The sequence below is a fragment of the Indicator indicator genome, chromosome 7, assembly GCF_027791375.1.
Source record: "Indicator indicator isolate 239-I01 chromosome 7, UM_Iind_1.1, whole genome shotgun sequence".
NCBI lineage: Eukaryota > Metazoa > Chordata > Aves > Piciformes > Indicatoridae > Indicator > Indicator indicator.
In genome coordinates, this window is record NC_072016.1 from 20,139,023 (window position 1) to 20,159,117 (window position 20,095).

General features: G+C 36.4%; 1 protein-coding gene across 1 annotated transcript in view; it reads left to right on the plus strand.

Annotated features, from left to right (window-relative positions):
• The window catches only part of ADK (adenosine kinase), a 268,966-nt gene that overhangs the window by 237,852 nt on the left and 11,019 nt on the right, over positions 1–20,095 (plus strand). Inside the window, exon 9 of the mRNA XM_054382192.1 lies at positions 12,596–12,682. Within this exon, the coding sequence (XP_054238167.1) occupies positions 12,596–12,682 (87 nt within the window). The remainder of the gene's footprint in view (positions 1–12,595; positions 12,683–20,095) is intronic.

Below are 20,095 nucleotides of genomic sequence, written 5' to 3' on the forward strand. Positions count from 1 at the left end.
GTAACTACTGTGGCCTTGACTGCTCTTCAATTAAAGATACTAAATGTTCCATATGAAGTTTTATAATGGCATATTGCTCATTTTGGAAAAAAAAAACACTTTGCAGTAAGATAACCTATCTTTGTCCATTGCTGAAATTCTGGATAGGAGGGTAGCAACTTATCCAAGTGTGTGTTACCAGATGGAGTGCTTGCAGAGAATGTGATATTAAGTGTCTTTGAGGCTTGACCTAGTGTCTTTTGAAATCAATTGAAAGATCTCATTAACTTCATTGGATATCGATTATGGTCATGGAGGACTTTAAACATTCATGAATGTCAATGGTCAATTCAGTTTTTGCAGTCTACCTAGAGGTTATACAAAAAGTGGACTTTACATATGGTGAAGGATTTGATGACACATTTTACCTTAAGGTTATCTTTTCTGTTCCCTGTTACAAAGGAGGTGCATGAAGAACTGTACCCTTTGACCACTGGCACCTAGGCAGAATATCTTCTGCAGAAGATCTTTTTTTTTTAATTGTTTTGGCAGTTAGTCTTTTTTTATGAGGCAGCAGCTGACTTCATAACAAATCATCAGACAGGCGTCTGAACAGCAGAATCTCTGCTCAGAAAGCACCCTGCAGAATTGGATAGCCTATCATCTTTAATTTAGAGATTTTATTTCCCATCTTGTGATTACAGCTGAATGAACATTGTAGAGAAGTTTAAATTGTAGCTATCAGTGCTATGCTTTTGCAATAAATAACGGAACTTATGTTTTCAAGCCTCTAATCTTCACCTGCTCAAACAGTCACTATAAAATAATTGTACAGAGTGGAAGGAGAGTAATGTGTGGGTATGTGTGGTGACCCTGGATGAAAATTAACTGCAGGAACTGACCCTTTGATTAGAAGTTTCTCTGCCGTAGCATTCAGTTGCAGTCAATAGAAGCTCTGGGAAATAGGTGGCTGAGTAGAAGACAAATCCTTAGCTCAAGGAGGAACCGAGCAGGTCCTGGCTAGTGGAAAAAGTGGACAAAGCCAGAGGTTCAAAGGGGTCCTGCTTCACCTGACTTTGGGGATTTAGGATTCATTTTGCGTAAGTTGACAAAACACCTGGAGTTAACACTGTGGGGAAAGTAAGGTTAATTTGAGTTCTCAGAAATTATTGTTTGAAAGCAGAATTGTGAGATTTTGTGATTGATTTGGCTCAGTGATTTCCACAGTAGTTTTTACAGATAAAGCAAAGTGGAAATCTTTTAAATGCCATATCTGAAAAGTAGGCTGTGCATGTTAGGCATATATAAATGATCTGACCCTGGCATATGTGAACATAATATAGATCATGAAGTGGCAGTTTTGATATACATCTCTGGATACCACAAGAATAATGTTTATGTACTTGATCCCATTTGAATGAAAGTAGCAGAACTGACTTAGAGTATATACATCCAGTAAGTTTAGTGAATACAGTAAACATGTACTATTTTTCTATTATTCGGTTTTGGCTGTACCTACAGAATGATATAATAGTCATGGTTGTTTCATACCTTGTTCAAACAAAATACAGAATCCTCTGAAATCAGACTGGAATTTTGGAAGGCTGCTTACTTGATTTTGTTTGCTGTAGTCTGCTACCTTGTGTCTCCCAAGGCCTTCCTAATCCATCCTGATTCCTCTGCCTGCCCTAATGATTAGCAGTCAGTGAAGTCAGAGAGGAGTCTATGGAACCAAATGTTTATGTCCCTTGTAATCTGACACTGTGAGATTGTACTGTGAACCTGAAAAGATGCATTGTGGCCAATAGCAGTTGATGACAATTGAGACTACAGAACTCTAATCCAAATTGTTTGCTTTATAAATTTGATAATAAGTACATTTCCTGATAGAATATAAAAGTGCAATAAACTATGCATGCCCCCTCTTCTCTCCCCACCTGTCCAACTGCAGAATGCTGCTTGTACAGTATATTGTTGTTGCTGACAACTAACTAAGAATTTTTAGGAGCAGTTGGCTATCAAATGATGGCAAATTTAAAGGTTATGCAAATTGTGCCAGTACAGCCCAGCTTGTTTCAGACCTCTTTTCTCTATTATCATATCAATTGAGTCAGCTCATAGTAGACAAAGCAAGGTTATGGGAACCACCTAGAGCATCATGCACCATTAAACATCAATGCAGCATACATGAACATCTGCAACAACGATCTTATTAACAGAGGGTATAGCGGAAGGCAGTAAGCAGCTTTCTTAGTCACTTAATTGTAAAAAATTTAATAACCTAATACTTGCATTATTGATCAACAGCAAATTGCTTGAAAATTGTGCAGTTGTGGTGGATTAGATGACAACATCTATCTCCCGTTATAAATTACTGCAAAAATAAGAAAATCCATTTATGAGCTGTTAAACACTGTAGTTAGTATAGTGCTAAAAAATGTAATTTTCTTTTAATCTCTGGTGCCTCATGAAATATAAGTATCTACTTTTCGCACTGACATTTTATATTTGTCTAAAACCGAATATAAAAATTTAAATATTGGGGGATTATTTCCTGCTTACCCTGATATCTTTAACATTTCAAAAATCAAGGCATAGTTGTTCTGTGTGAGAAGTGAACTTTGTGTGTGCAACCAAAACAGATGTTTAGTAGAGCATGTTAGAAGTTCATACTGGATATGTGCTGTGCATTGGCTTCTGGTGTAGTCGCTGCACTGGTGTGAAAGATGAAAGCCTGTGCAGCTGTGATCTCAAATGGCTTAAAGAAATTAATATGGAAATTAAACTCTATTAGAAATTGGTGAAAACAAGAAATGAGGTTTGGTTCTTTAAGGTCAGACAAACTGCTAGGGATAGGCTAGTGTTGGAGGATACCCTTTGCTGGAATTAGATAAATTGGTGGGGAGTAACATCCCTCTTCTTCTTGGAGGCTGAGGACACTGGTGGAAGATTCCCTAATTTCGGTCAACAAGGAACTGGAGGCCTGTTCATAAAAGGTTAGAACTACATGAGGAAAGCACCACTCTTCCCATTTCAGCCTGAACATGCAAAATGTGCAGGTGTTTAAAAATAAAATCAGAAAAAGGAAGTAAGAGACCGAGTGAGTAGAACAATATATGCTCAAAGGCTGAGTGTGACAAGTGCAGAGAATTCTTCTCCAAACAGCAACTCCCAAGCAGTTTTGTTCCTTCCTGGCACCCTCTGCTTCCAACTCTGCTGCCACTGAATTGCTGCTCTTGGATTGGATTTGTATTTATATGGAAAAAGAATTAATCCCTTCTAAGTTTTCATTGGCATGAAAATCCAAATTGTGCTAGGATCATTGACTACAATCAGCCTCCAAGTCTCCAGTGGACACTGCGATCATTTCTGTAATCAGTAACAATCAACAGGCAACAGAAGAGGATGGGGGGGAAAAAGTGCATGAAAAGAGATAAGCAGAAAAGACGAGTGACAGCTTGATACAAGCATAAATTTGTCAAGTTGAGAGTAACAGAAGTTAATTTTTTTTCTATTAAAAAAAAAAAGAAAATTTTTCTTCAAATGTTCTAAAATTGAAGTCTTGGTTTGAATTTGACTGTTTTGTTGGTTTTGGGGGGGTCATTGGTTTTTTTTTTAATCTGGGTTTATTTCCTCTTGGAAAGGAGGGGGGAAAAGCAGGCAATGTATCTAAATAACTATTAAGGAAGTATTTTATACTAATAAGGTTGTAAAAGGAACAAGTAATTTTCCAATGTTTATCCCACATTTTAAAGTTACTGATCAAATGATCTCACTTTGTAGGCTAATCAGAGGTTTTTCCTGCGTATGTACCTGGTTTTAAAAGTAGTATCTGCTTCTTAACCTTTCCTCATAATTTTTCATAACTTCATCATATCAGCAGTGTCTTTGTGTTATTTATGCATACCTATTTATTTGCTTATCAACCTTGCTTTTTTGATGGGAAACTATTCAGAGCAGTAATGTATAAAATAATAATAATGCAAATTATGATGTAATGCATATCAATAGTAGTAATAACTATAATGTGTATGTTGGCAATGCAAGAATACAAATTAGGTTTAGAAGACCACACGTTGAACTTGGCTATACATGCCAGCTAAAGTTTGATTAACTTTTAAATGTTTTATTGCTTCTTAAAAAAACTTATCAATGTATTGTTTTGGTTTTAAGGTAGATATAATTTACAACTGAATGATTCAGCAATTTAATGCTACAGTAATAAAACTTTAACTGAGAGTGACAGGTGATGGCAGGAGTTTGACATAGTTCCATGGAGAGGGGATGGAAATTTTTCGTTTGTCTACTAGGTTAGTTATTTGGGTTTTGTCATGCAGCTTGTCTTTACAGCATTGGGGTTTACTTTAAATAAGAGTGCATGCACTGTAAAGCCTGTTGTGAGTGCTTATATGCTACTGCCATGCTTTATAGGGCTTGTTCCACAAAAATACAATTCAAGAGCTCTTGCCAGAAACTGTTAAAACTGCTATTATAATAACTGTATCCAAATGAATTTAATTCACTATGTAGTCAATAATTCTATTAATTCCAGGTTGCGTATGTGACATTATAAAAGGTGGCAGATTGACTGTCCTGCTTACAGCAATGATTAGGTGATGCTTTAAAACTGATACCACAGAAATCATAGCTTGGGGTATTTAATTATCTAAGAAATTATCTGCAGCTAATGTACAAGAAAAATAAACTTCAATTGTCCTTCTATACTGGCATAATGCTTAAAGAATTCCAATAAAAACAATGAAGTTACTCTGGCCTTAACTGGTGTTTTAAAAAGCAGAATATTTTCCTGTTGAGATTAGAACAAATTTAAGCCTCCACTGCAGTGAGATCTTCTAATAGATTTAAAACTTGCAAAAGACCCAGTAAATTTATTTAGCAAGCATGTTTCATTCTTTGAAAATAAATAAGCAGTCTAGGGAGGTCTTAATTAAAGGCAGCACAGGATTTACAAATACAGAGCAAAGAGATGAAGATAATTGTAAAAGTCGTAGAGCTGAGTTCTGAGTTTATAAAAGAAAAAATAAAATTCCTACATGTAATTTGAATATTTAAAGACAATACTGTCAAATTTCTGTGGTATATCTACTTTAGCAATGTCCAATTAGTATCCACTTAATATTTTTTTAAAAGGAGAAACATATATGTGTACATTAGCTTATTTTTAGTAATGTTTCTAGGGAAGGCTGTCTCTTTCATTCTGACGGACTGATGTTATTTATGAAACTAAATATAAACTCTTCCAGAAGAAAAAACTCCTTCAGAACTGCTCTGAAGTGACCTCATGCTCACTCCTTCTCTTTTCAGTCTTACTGATGCTCAAGTGAAATGGAAGTGCCTTGGGCCCACTTCTGCCTCCACTGACAACTCATGCTTCTCAAATTAGCATGTAGCATAAACAAAGCTGTCATGTAACATGGCATTTATTTAAATGATGTGATTTCTGTGTTCACCACTCTGAAACTAAGGTAGAGCTAAAAAAGCTTGCAAGTTTTGACAGGTGTATTTGCCCCACTAGGGCAATATGCTTAATGTATAAAAAATGGGAGGCATAATACAGTTTTGTCCTGCACAAAATCCCATTATAGTGGGTTTCTCTTTTTTTTTTTTTTTTTTTTTCCCAGCCAATGTCCTGGCTAAATCTTTGGGTAAGAATTGCTTTGACCTGATTATAGGCTGATATTTGTCAGAAAATTCTCCCATAGGACAGTGTTTTGATGCCTCAGCTATGTAGTGGTTTAAAACATGTCTGTAGAATACCATGAAATGGAATACAAACATACCTGCATTCCTGGTAGTGTGTGGGTCAGTGCAGACAGTAAGTAAAGCACATGGTCTGTTTTCTGAGCTGAAAAATGCTTCATTTGGCAATCTCTTCAGCCAAATTTCAGGTTGAGAGCATGTGTGAGCTAGAATATATGTATTTGTATGACTTCCACGTATGTGTGTGATGTGTTCTTTACATTAGACACTGACATTCCAACTCTCATCATTTTTGTGTGTTTTCAATTCTCAAGTTAGCTCTTTACAGATACAAATAGATACTTTTGTGTTTCCCATTCCTATAATACTACTCCAAAAACATAGTTCTTTGAGGGATTGGCTTGGATTTTACATGTAAAGGTCAAAAGAAGGTGTACAGTGGCCAAACCAACACACGTTTGCAGTGCAGGAAGAGGTATTTGTTTGTTAATATCCAAAGCCAGATCTGGGTTTGTGTCACCCTGCACTTTCACTGATGTGGTTAATCTCACTGCAGTAGAGTATTCTCTTAATAGAGACTAGGGTCATATAATTCATAGGATTTGTTTATTGTGATCCACCTCTGCTGACTTCAGGACTGATTGATCTGAACTCTTCATAGTCGTTCCAAAAACAGTCATTATGTTGTATCAGTGAAACATCTCCAGAAGCTTTTCTCAATTTTGGTGCCTATGAATTCACTCCCTTTGGCCTTTATGAATCCTCAGCTTCTTTCCTGGTCCAGACAGAGATCACAGGAAAAGGATTTAGCTTCGAACAGTACCTTATGCCTTCATCAGCCATGCTGAGTTGGAGGAGAGCGTTTTCAGGCAGTTCAGTGGTTGCAGTTTCAGCTCCTTCTGAAATCTGTGCCTAGTGGGCAAATGGCAATATTCTTGTGTGCTCGGAAAGGTTTTTTCAACAGAGTTCATTGCCATTCTAAACCTTAAACATTGTGACACATGCCATAAAAATTCAGTGGCTTGTTCTTTAGGGCAGTTTTTCCGTATATGTGTGCATATATATATTTATTTTTTAAAATGTTATATTAGCACCAAACTGAAGCAAACCCAGTATGTTCTCTTAACCTTTTGCTTCCTCATCTTTTACACAGTGTTTGTTTACTTGTACAAAGACTTAATATGAGACATAAAGCTTCAACTCATGGCACTGGCAGTGATGATATAGAAAATACTGATCTGTAAGTGGCAGCTTCTGTGAAGTAAACAAAACACATTTGGGCATATAGAAGCTATTCTGAGTCATTACTTGATGCTGTTACATTGTTTATAGTTGTATCTAGATACCAAGTTCTGAGGCTGATCTCATGCTGATACAAATCAGGAGTTATTTCAAAGGAGTGTGGAATTAAGAGGAGAGCAGACAATCAGACATAGGTTCAGAGGGTATTTACTGGGTGCAGAATTAGTGTTTCATAGTGTTTAACGTTATTGTTAATAGTTGATATGTATGAATGTACATGTTCCCTTGGAGGAACCTTCTTTCCCATTTTAACTCTAATTCTATGAATGACACTAGTGAGATGCTATGAATATGACTTCTGAATAAAAATACTTTTAACTGGGTAATGGGACAATGTGTATGTCTGAGGAGAGTTATAAAGGGAAAACGAGTCTCAGTGTACACCTCTGGATTAACTTTTTCTCCTATGAGAGAGGGAAAATGGGGTCTGCACACTGTCATTTCCCCTAGAGATGGAAAACATGAATAGCACCACAAAAGATTCAAAGTCTTTGGCATCATATTGCTTGTCTTTTTGCACTAAAAATTAACTAGCTGTCTCAGATAGACAGTACTTTGCATCCTGGCCAACACAGCTATACGAACTTAGGAAGCTGCAAAGAGAATTTTAGCTTGATTATAATACTTGGATCTTTTATTATGAAAAATAATGAATATTACTATTAACTGTACATACTGTAGACTTTATAAATGACAATTATAACTTGTTTAGGGTGCCACTGTTTATTATAGCAATAAAGGATTGACTTCTATATTACTAAAGTTTTCTTACCTACATACTGAATTCATTTGAATACAGCATCATTTGTTGTGTATTACTTATTTGATTAGAAAGGTCCCAAAGCATGTGGCTGATTACATCTCACTTGTTATACTATTAAAGTCAGTTGTTGTACTATTGACTCCATTGACTAATTTTTCTGACAAGCTCTACATAGCTAGAGCACAAGGCCAAACAATGCACAGAACTAGACGGAGGAGAGAGGAGATGTTGGCATGCAAAACAAGGCAAACTTAATATGCACACAGAAAATGCCAGAGGGGCTGGAGTGTTCATCCAGTGCAGCTATCTGAAAGTCCCAGCCTGAAAATGCAGGATCTCATTCTGTTTGCTTAGAAATGACAGGTTGAATCAGCACTGCCAAGTTTGAAGCACATCATCATTGGAAGTCTTAAGGATTTCTAACTGGGAGTTCAATGCACAGTGCCCTGCCCCATGTTGCCTTATACCTTTGGACAGTGCTATGCTGATAGGGTAGAAGAGTTGCAGTATATATTTGATTCACATTATCATATGTCATATCTTTGTGTGAAGTACAGCAGCAACAGCATTTTTTACTATAGAAATAGCAGGAGAAAGTGATGTAACACTAATAATTTTTAAGCATGCATTAATGTGCTGAAGAAAGTGCAGGGACTTAGAGCCTGTAAGGCTTCTGGGGTTTGCCTTCTTGGAGAGAGGTAAGAGTCCAGAATCATCCTGACTGACATGGGTTTGTTTCAAATACTGTTCTCATTGTTTCATAGAGCTACCCAGAGACATTTATAGATTTTGAGTTCAGATTTCTATGTCCTGTAAAGTTCTTCCTGTCCCCTTTTTTTTTTCTTTTTTCTTTTTCTTTTTATCTTTGGCCCTCGATCTGAAAGAAATTAGAGAGGATAGAAGTGCGTAGGAGATGGAACAGAACTCTGTTTCACAGTTCTTCCTTCTTTTACAAATTAAAGCTTACAGATGAAACCTGAATGTGTCTCCATCTTGTAAACATCTGTACTACCATTACAAGTCCATGGATCAAAAGATTATTTGAGGAAATAGCTAGACATTTTTTCTATATATTTTAGGGCTCCTTACCTGCTTTTATTTTATTTTAATACAAAATTAAGGACACTCCAACATGTTGCCCATACAAGTTCTGTTACAGGTAATTAAATGTAAGTTTACACATTTAATCTACTTTTAAGAGCAAGAGAGACTGGTAAATGACCCAGTTAAGGAAAGTACTCAGCCTAATTGGATGTAATGATTGCTTGCTGGTGTTTGTTACTGTACGAAGAGTAGATGTGTATAGTCTGTGATTCTCATTTGGTTTAAAGACAGACCTGTAGTATTTGCAGCTATCATCAGAGTTCGATTATTTCAGTTAACATCATGAAATAGGCCTGTGTTCATTTGGGAACTTAAATGTATTTGAATGTAAGGAGCACTGGGGTTTTTTCAGTTAATATTGCTCTCTAATTATTATTTCTCAGACTGTTTTACCTATAAAAATATCATAAGCATATTTTTGCCTGAGGAAAGTATAGATTTTGTATCTTTATGTACATAATCCTACAAAGTAACAATAACTAAATTTATTCATCAGCTTATTCCTTCTGATTTCTATGTGCATATTGTTTTTAGCCTAAGGAATCACCACACTAATGTTTTATTTTGATTATTTCTGTATAATTCTAAAACAGTTGAGTTATTAATACAAGATCATTGAGAACTGAATCAAAGTCCCAAAATTGTAAATTTCTTTAAGGTTTGTTACTAAATACCCCTAGTTACAGACACTTCATTGCAATTTGTACTCATATTTCTGGACTTCCAGGAAATTGTATCCTAGTGGAATGTGCTTCATCCCAGAGGTATATGTTGCATCCCAGTATGTTTACCATAGAAGATATTTGTTGCTTAAAAATAGAACACTGGATTTTATGCCCTGAGGAGCAGCACTTGGACTTGAAGCACTTATGTAATTATTCTTTATTTCATAAGCTCTCAGGATGATGAATGAAATCAGAGCTGACTTTGAAAAGTAAGGCCACTGATGGCCATAATAGTCAAGGTTTCTCTGTGTTCGCTGTGATGGATATGGGAGATTTGTAACATAATAAATCACACACAAAAGGTAAAGTTAAATCAACATTAAATTCACAAATAAAGGATACTCAGAATGGAAACTTCTGCTTCATCTTGGTTCACTCTTTTGTGCCTTGTTGTTACAACACACAGATCAGTAAGAGGCATTACCTATTTTTATGCTATTACACAGACATAGCAAGGTAATGTAATGGCAGCTTTAATTCTGACTTCATTTACTGTGAAAGAAAGAAAAGCAAAACTCACCTTGGTATTATTTTATTGTAACTTTCAATATGCATTATTGTAAGCTATAGTTCATAGACTCTGTTGTCCTGGTAAAAGTTTTCCCAAGGATGAAGATAATTGGATGTGTGCAGATGGTACTATCTTTTCAATGTAGTTTCTTCTCTAAAGCCATGCTGGCTGCTTCTGAAACTTCAGTAATTCAAAATATGAGATTACTGCTCCTCTTGAAAATACATGAAGTTATAGAGACAGGATATGTGACCCAGGTAGAGATGGAAAATTGTGATTAGAAAAAAAAAAGGTTGCTCTTATCCCAGCCAAAATCCTTGATACATTTGGGCTTTAGACTGATTTAGTTACTTAAAATTATGTCTACTGCTGAAAGAGCAGAGTAAGAGCTGATAGTGCAATACTTAACTTGCCAGTACTAGAGGGAACTGAGGGAAGGGATCAAGACAGGGGATGAAAAGAAAGGCGAAAGAGGATGGTGAGAACTTTCATTTGTGTTAGTTAGCTTCACTAGTCTTATTTGGTGCCAAGCCCCATTTAGAGCACTTGAAATACAGTGTCTGTGCGTTATTCACTCTCTGTGCCCAAACACATACATTTGTATGCATATGCATGTACTGTGTATTTAAACATAGAACATCTGTGAGTGGCCATGCACACTTGGAAAGGAAGCAGGTTAGTTTATTACAATGTCTTCAACAGAGTTATCACTTCATTAACTTTTTTTCAGTATTATTCTGAGGAAATCGTATATACCTTTACCTTCTTATGCAATGGATGAATACATTCTGCTTGTCTGGCAGAGTTTAATGTAAGCCCTCTCTTACTTGATTTCCAATTCAAATGAATCCTGTTAAAAGTACTAAAAAACATTGCTCCTGAAGACTATCTTAAGAGCACAACACAGCATTGAAGCACATTTCTAAATAGCTTTTTTAACAGGATAGGAAGTGGGATGCACAGAAAACTGACTGAAACTTGTGCTTTAATTGGAATATTCATCTTATGTTTTTCATTGCCCTTTTTTCTTTGCCTCCTCATGGATGGTTGTTGCTAGTGCTCCCCTCCCCTCCTGGTGGGCCAGCCAACAGTTCCCTCTGGAGGCAGCATCATTATATCTGCCTGGTTCACTTAGTAGCAGATGGTGAAGAGCAGTAGAGCTGATACACTGCATTTCACAGAAACCAGGATCCTTCTGGTACCTCTGCAGCATATACACACTTGCCTGATTTGAGACTGTGAATTCTTTATATGCCTCCCAAACTAGGTTTCCTTGTTTGCTCCTGTGTACATCATTGTAAGAGTGACTTTTATGATCTATTCTGTTGCTGGACAGTGAAAAAAAACTAGTAATCTCCAGCTTTGAGCTACTGGAGAATTTATTTCCTTTTTTTTTCCTATTTTTAAGAGAAATTAAAAGAAAACAGCTCTGATGGTTTTCATTTTCACTGGTTGACAGGCTTTTCGTCCCCCTCTGCTTTTTTTTAATTCCTGCTGTCTGCCAAAGGACAATCTGTTTGCTCTGAGACAGTTTAATGCATACTGACTACCAGAGGCAGAACTTCCATTGGCTCTGTTACAGGGGTAATTTACACTTTAACAAGGTATTGTGACAAGGTGGTAATTATATTTTTATCACGTCATTATGACATTACCACCTGGAAAGCCATAGCTGATTAATTAGTGGCATATATTAAATTTATAACCCTAGAACTCTGAAGTTACCATATCTAAGTGGTGTAATTATGTTCAACTGTGGCATGGCAGAGAATTGGAGGTGAAGATGCTGAGCATCCACCTATTGCAATGGGGTATAATGAGTGCCAGTAATGGGCAGGGAGCTGCAGAGAAGGAAATATATTTTTTTAATACATATATACACACACTAAGGAAGGGGGTGAAGTTACTGAAATCTTGAAATCAAACCTGGTCAGATGGCAAGTTGAAAGGCTCCTTACATGAATGTTTTTTTAAAAAGAGGTAATTTGAGAGGACTGTGATTTACACTAGTTCCTGCTTTTTTTCAGTAAGGTCACATGCATTTTGGTTTTTACAATGCAACAATTTCTGTTGAACTTTTGGAGTCTTGGTCTGGATGTTCTGGAAGCTACATGACGTCTCTGCAACTAAGAGGAAAGACTGGTTTTGGCAGGACAGATTTTTCTTAGTCTGGTCCATATGCCCAGGTGGTTTATGTTGTTTCTCCTGATTTACTCTCTTTTTCTTGCCCTTAATACTAGGAGATAAAGAATTTAAATTGGGCTGGAACTAATTAATGAGAATGTCCAGAGCAGATATCTTGATCAAATGTGTTCTCTATTCCTATGTAGTAAAAACAAACAGAAATATAAACAAAATCTATTTTTATCCAAATTACCATGTTAAAGATCAGAGCTCCATTTTTGAATCGCTTTGATTTTCACTGTTTGTTTTGCTTTTCAAAGTCATATTTCCAAGTAACTCATGTTTTATTCTCCCCTTCCACTACAGAAAATGAAGTGACCACTTACCCTGTGCTGGTGAGTGATCAGAGTGAGATTGTGGATACCAATGGAGCTGGAGATGCATTTGTTGGAGGTATTTCTTTCTTCTTTATCTTGATTGGAGATTATCCTATTGTTCCCTCCATGTGAAATCTACCTTTTTTTTCATTCAGCTGTCCTTCAGAATGAGATTCATTCTTTTAGAGCTTTTCTCTGCTTCCTGAAGTTATGATTTTCAAAGGGAAAGTGTGTTCTATTACTTTAAAAATAATATGGTATTATGCTGTACTCTGGTCATTTTCATGAGCTTCATTGTATCTGTCAGACTGTTGCATAAACAAGCTGCATCAAGTACTGTATAGTGTACAGAAATCCCTCCTGGCTTAAATGTTAACACATTGTTGTTCTTTAAAACAGGTTGTAGTGAATATTAAACAGTATGTTAATAAGTGAGCATAAGGCCTTCTGATTGTGTCAATTTTGGTAGAACATCTGCTTCCAATACAATTATTTGGACATCAGAAAAGAACACAAAGGGTTAATTTGTTAAAACAAACCCAGAAAATATCTGGCATTGCTTAATACCCATTTGCAAACTTACTTTTTTTTTTTTGGCACAAGCTCTAAGGAAAAAAAAAAAAGGATGTTATGTCTAAGCCTGTTTTAAAAAATGATTCAATATAAGCCAAAAACCAATCTAATCCAAAAGTTCTGTCAGTCATTGTAACCTTCATGCATGTAGTTCGGTGATGCACTATTGCATCCTGAAGGCTCTAATATCCACTACGTAGTAGCTGTAAGGAGCTCCATTAGTCACTAATTTACTGGAAACATTACCAAAGAGACTTTATAAATAGAACTGCAGAGCTCAGCTATGAAGGGGATAACGAGCAGTGTGTTACCAAATTAGAAAGTATTCAACAGAAGCTTAATCTTAAGCATGTGAGTAATTCCATCTTTACTTAATACATCACTTAAGCCATTTTCAGTATATGTTTAAATCTGGCTGTAAATAAGAATATTATTACACATTGCTTTGGTGCTTTCATGAACTCAAAAGGGCAAAAATAGTGGGAAACACATTAAGACATATTATTCATATACATTTCAATGCAAACTTGTCAATTTCTATTGTGCCTAAATCACAATCAAGACTAACTTTGAACCAGTAGCAGTGATTATGACATAAATAAGATCTTATTTAAGAGCTTGTTCTTTGTGTGCTTTGTGTATCAGCTGTGCCAGTGAGCTGCTGTTGTTGTTGGGGGGAAGATAAAAAGATCTTGCCTATTTTATTTGAAAGTAAAATAATACTGGATAAGGTGCAGGTGAGCAAAAAGGTAGACACCAATCAAGGTCTGCCTCAGCAGGAAGCATCTTTTCATGTGCTTGCCATTTTTATCTCAGGTTGTATTAATTCTCAGTTCTTCAGATTTTGAAATCAGGACTTTCTTTTTTTTTTTCCCCCTAATAATCCTACTTTTGTCCTTTCTCGGTTTTGCTGTAAGAAGACTTGCAACTAAAGAATCAGGCTTTAAAAACTGACTGGTCTCTTATAACCCTTCCTCTTTAAATGACATCCTTTTCCTTGGTGCTGCCATAGATGCAGTTTTTCTGCAAAAGGCCTAAAACATTGACTTAACTAATTATTCGGATCATCCTGAATGATATGGCTGATCCATTGGACTCTGTTCCAAACTGCTACCTTCCCAGTGTAAGGAGTTCAGGCACATCCTATCAGGCTGATCTTGGATCAGTTGTGAAATGCCTTTCTCCAAGGGGAAATCCTTCATTCCATTGGAAAGGAAGGAAAGAAAATCAGCCTTCTAAAAGATCGACTCCTCTTTGTTATTATAAGTCTGTTGAGATAATGTGTCTGGATACACCAAGCTTCAGTGTATTTGGGGTAATCCTAACAAAGGTCCCTGGACCTGTCTATGGGCATTTGTTATTTTCCTCTGTTCCCCCACAAACAGCACTGAGGCCTCAGATGCTTTTTTGTATGGAACACAAGCACAATACAGTCCAGTAATAGCATGACATTATACAATTCTTCCTCGATTCCAGGGTAAGAAAGGACCACACATGATTTTCCCTCTGTAATGGAAGTTGGCTCAGCAGTTGCAAATCTGTCTGAAATCTCAGAGTAGTTAGACACTTACCTGAGTATCACTGTGTGAGCTTAGGTTCTTGTACCGTATTTCTCTCTGCTTTGACTCAAAGCAACATGAACTTTAGAATATCCATAGTTCTTCCATTAGCTTTTGAGATATCTTAGTTCTCCTCTGTCACCCCATAAATAATAAATTGGTCATTTATTCTTCCTCAGAGAACAGATTTTCCTGAGTCTACTCCAGATGGGAGATTTGGAAGTTATAACACTAGATACACAGCTGATTCTAGTCTTATGTACTGTGGTCTCCTTCTTCATGGAGTTATTTCATTTTCCTTCCCATATGCAGGAAATAGGATACTGGGCTGGGTAGGCTTTTATTTTGTCTGTGTTTCATTCAGGGGAAATGTCTGCATTTTATCTATATCACACTTTTCATGAGTTTTCAAAGTACATATTTGCAACAGGAATAGGTCTTTATGGTCTCCTTACCAGAAGGGCCTAAGCAGTAATATTGGTAATACTTCTCAACATATGTATCTTCTGTTGATTCTAGCATTGAGCCAGATGCAGTGTTATTATCCTGAGAGAAGTTTTACAGTGCGAAGGTTATATTTTCTTCACTATTTTCCTAGATTTTTTCTTACCTTTTCTTTTATCAAGTCACTACGACCTAGGCAACACTCCATGTAATATTTTTATTTTAGTGTCCTTGTAGCAAAATGTTTCAAAATTCATCCCTTAGCTAAAAAATGCACTGTTATAATATACTCTCCTAGAAACATAGTTCCTTAATTCAAACAGCAGAGAACAAGACTCCCATCGCACAGATTCCCATACTTCTCTGGGACTGGGATATTAACATGACTGAACAGTGATTTCGTTGGAGAAAATGTCTTGGCTGAAACAGGAATGTGGGATATAATGAGAACTAAACCTATCATGCAGGATTTATTTTGCATTAGAAGGTCAGGTTTATTAGACTTTATCATATTTTGAAAGGTCTTCCAGAGAGGCACTCTCTCTTCCAGAGGTATGACTCACAGATTTGTAAGGAAATTCCTTCTAGATAGTTATGCTGGCTTGGCAGATCACTCTTGTGTGTGTCTTCATGTGAAATTCGAAAATAAGAAGTATGTTGTTTTTGTTTGGGGGTTTTGTTGTTGGTTTGGTTTGGTTTGTTTTTTTTCTAGAATCTGTCTTAAATATTGGAGGTCTTAAAACCTTAAAGCCATGAAAAAGTTCAGACACAAAGTTCCTGGGCACTTCTAACTCTGTGAGCTGATTCATGAGTTCAGTATTTCTGACATGAAGCTGCTGACCTCCAATGAGAACTAGCTCACTGCAACAGCTACCATCAAGAAATAAACTGCATTCTTCAGCTACAATGTGTTTTTTATTAAGTTGGCACTAGGAATGTCTCTGAATTTCTTGCCTGTTACTGCAAGCATCAAGTCATCTGCTCCTCAGACCAGTGCAATGCATAAAATTGGGTTTTAAAATTCCTGCAGGTATCTTTATGCTAAAAACACTTCTCTAAACAATGCTTACAGAGCTCTGCCTTTATTGCTTTCCAGCAACACTGCTACCTTTGAGAAATTTAACCAATAATGATCTACTTTGCAGCATCTCAGCACCTCCTGTGGATTGTAGGGGTACCATGTATTTCTAGGTTATAAATCTTTGAAATACCCATAAATTAAAGTTGCATTTCCACCTCCATGTTCTATTGACATTGACAAATCACTTCAACTTTGCTGACACAGGTTACATCACAACAGTCCTCTTAATGAAATTACAGCCTTTGTTTGTAGAGTTTGGGGAACATTCTATTACTCATTAAATTATATGTTTGTTTATTTATTTATAGCTGGCCCCATTTTGAACCTTTGCAAAAATGAGAATCAAATCAGATTTAATGGCAATAAATAGATTGAAATATAGACAGTTTTACTATCTTACACTTTTCTTTATGCCATCCTGCTCTCTTTGGCCAGAGTAGGTCTGCCTTCTGCTTGGACCCCCCTCTGTTATTACCACTATAACTAATGAAGACAACAAGCATCTTTGTTGATATTTACTGCCATTATTCCTTGCAAAATCTCTCCCCTTGAATCTGTCTGTCTCCTAGAATCTGTCTACTCAGTGGAACTGGGTAAAGAGTTCATAATAAATGACTAGGAGAAGTTGTAAAATCAATGTTTCTTCAGGTTCTATCAATATAAATGTATTGACTTAGTAATCTAGTATGATTTGGTCATACACCACATGAAAGTATTAGAATATGAAATATAGACACAAATCATTTTAAAGTAGCATGATGAAGCAGTGTCAAAATGATCATAATAAGTGTATATTACTTATCACCATGCTATAAAGATGTTTCACCTTTCTAAAGAAAAATAAATCCCAGGCTAGAAGAAGCTCTTCATTAAGCATTGTGCAGTGCCAAATACAAGCTGATAGCAATTTGCCTCTGATATTATCAAAGCTGAGGTCAATGGCTCAAACCACTTGTCAATTTAAGAATTGCACTGGCAGCTCTCATGTACACAGGCATCTCGTAAAGCTGCTAGCTACAGTTTGAAAGCTACATTCAGAATTGGGTTTGGTGCACATGCTTACAGAATAAGCAATTCTCTCTCTTGTGAAACCTAGTGTGAATCTTAGGAGATGGCCAGCTACTGTCTCAGCTATCAGACAACTGCTCTGATAGAAGACAGGGACAGGAACAAAAGAGGAATTGTTACCTTTTATACATGTCCTTGCATGCATGTACCTCATGGCATCCTTATCTCTTCCGTAGAGACACAGGGATTAGTGGTGATACTTCACTCCTTTTGTTTCCGTTTCTGTTGCCAAACTGGTTCAATAAAGCCACTCCCTCATCTTTAATATGGATGTTAATTCTAAAAATTATTTTTCCATCTTAATCTAGATGCCTCTGCAAATTAGATAAAGACCTTGGATTCCTAAGAGTTTTGCTAAAGGTTACATTGTTACATTGTTACAATTTTGCCCTGTTTTCGTGAGGTAAATGCAAATTATTTTCTATAGAATGAGGTTCCACTTTGGTTTCAGAACTAAGTAATGTTTGGTATACTTCCACATTATTGAAATATTAAAATATTATCCTTACTATGAAACAGTCTTTGAATATGTTATACATATAAGTGTGTTTATAAATAAATATAGCACAAGAAATACAGGTTTTAAAAGAACCCACAGTGCCTAGAGTGATTGCTCACCATTCTTCCTTTGATATTAAAAGTTTGATTAAGTCACTTTTTTAAAAAAAGGAAAAAAGGTCTGGTTCTGTTTTCAAAACACACTAGTAGAAATGTGGAATACCTTAACTGAAGCTGGAGGATTTGAACAGGTGTACTACTGATAAAGATGGAAACAGAATTGAATCTGGTATAATAATTCTTATGCTGTTGTTCTCCAGAAACCATTTATGGATGGAATCAAAGAATCTTTAAAATGAAAGATCACGTAGGTGGTATTTAACATCATCTATGTTTGCCCTGCCTTAAGCCAGGGGCTAGAGCAAGTGACCTAGCACATACTTTGTGATCCTATGAGTCCTAGTCCTATAGGAATTAGCCTCCCAGGTGCCATTTTCTGCTCCTCTCAACCTTAGGCAGCTTCTGAGGGTGGTGTTGGTGGCTAAAGACTAGAAGCTAACTGAAGAAAAAGTGAAGCTTATACAATGAGAATTCCATCTTTTAACTGTATTTTGTCTGCATTAATTATTTTGCCTAATAAGTTCCCTCTGTGCTTCTCGTGAAAGAATTGTGTGGATGGAGACATGCATATGTGCAAGTGAAGTAAGTTTTTACAGATAGTTGCTATATGGCTATGTCAGGAGTGCTGAACATGCCAGAAAAATCTGTCCTCTCCTCAGTATCCACCACCCCTAAAACATGCTAGATTTGTTGAAACAAGAGTTCAAGGAAGTAGGAGGCATTCTTTGCTGAACAGGAGTGCAGTATCAGAAGGTACCTATTCCACTTACAGTGGTCTTTGATTTGTGTAAGGTTTTTATACTTAAGTACCTTAGGAAGTCACCATCATTTGCTAATCACATTGATAGAGAGAGATACAGTGGACAAAATACCACTGCTGCAAAGTACTACCTTCTGGTGACACCAGAGCTCTGTGATGCAATTTTTTTTGCCAGCTAGGAGCAAGGAGTAAAATTTTTTTAGTGCTATCAATTAAATATGTATGTGCATGTAACTTGTCATGGCTGGATCTTGCTACAAAATTTGTCTTCATCAGCAGAGGGTGCTACTTTGATTTGTTCTGTCTTGTCTTTGAAGTAAAGATAAATGCTATAACAGAAATCAGCACTCTCAGTCTTCATTTATACAACATGGGTGGCTAGTTGCCTCTAAGCAATCTTCTTGTTACTGAGATCATGGCTGGTGAGATACAATGCTTTGAAGTAAAAATACCTTCTTAATGTCATCAGCTTTTTGACTGATAGATCATTTTGCCCATCTTTAATACTCTATTTTGTAAACAGCATACATGAGTATAATAGCTGAGCTGCAGATAGGGCATCCATGTTTGCATGCTAGGTGATAACTTGTCAACACATTCAGGACTTACTGCCCATGTGTTCTGATGGCATTTGTAACTCTCTTGGTTGAACATGACAACTAAACCTAGGCAATTAGATGGCCACATTAGATCTGTAACTCAGCTTCTACAAACTAGAAAATTATCAGATTATATATTCTTAGCTGATTTTGGTCAGTCTCAGTTAGAAGCACATCATTACTCTGATCAATAGTGTAGCCAGTTGCTAGTAATTTCAACATTAGTACTGGCACAGTGCAGAAATTTGCCAGAGTTTGAACTGCAGCTAGTTAAAACAAAAATGTAAAAATAGATATCACTCAGGGAAAACAGGGAATATCACTTCTTTTTAATTCCCTGCTTCAGTTTTTAACAATTTCTGTTCAAATTATTTCTTTGGAAATAATACACTCTTTTGTGCTGGCATTATACTGAAAACTGATAGCAAGTGTCATCCAAGTACAATTTAATTATGATCCAGTCTGGTCTAATTGTGTTTTTGCAATTGCTGCCCTTCATTTTTTTTGAACTATTTATCTTAGTTACATTACATATGTGTTTTTTATTGAAATACAGGAACTTAAATATGGTAATTCACATATTCAACTATACAATTTAAAGGCAATCCAGAAAAATACATAGTCAAATTAATCATAGAATCGTAGAAGGGTTTGGGTTCGAAGGGACCTCCAAAGGTCATCTAGTCCAACCCCCCGCGGTGAGCAGGGGCAAACTCCATTCGATCAAATTACCCAGAGCCCTACTGAGCCTGGTCTTAAGTATCTTCAGGGATGGGGTTTCAACCAC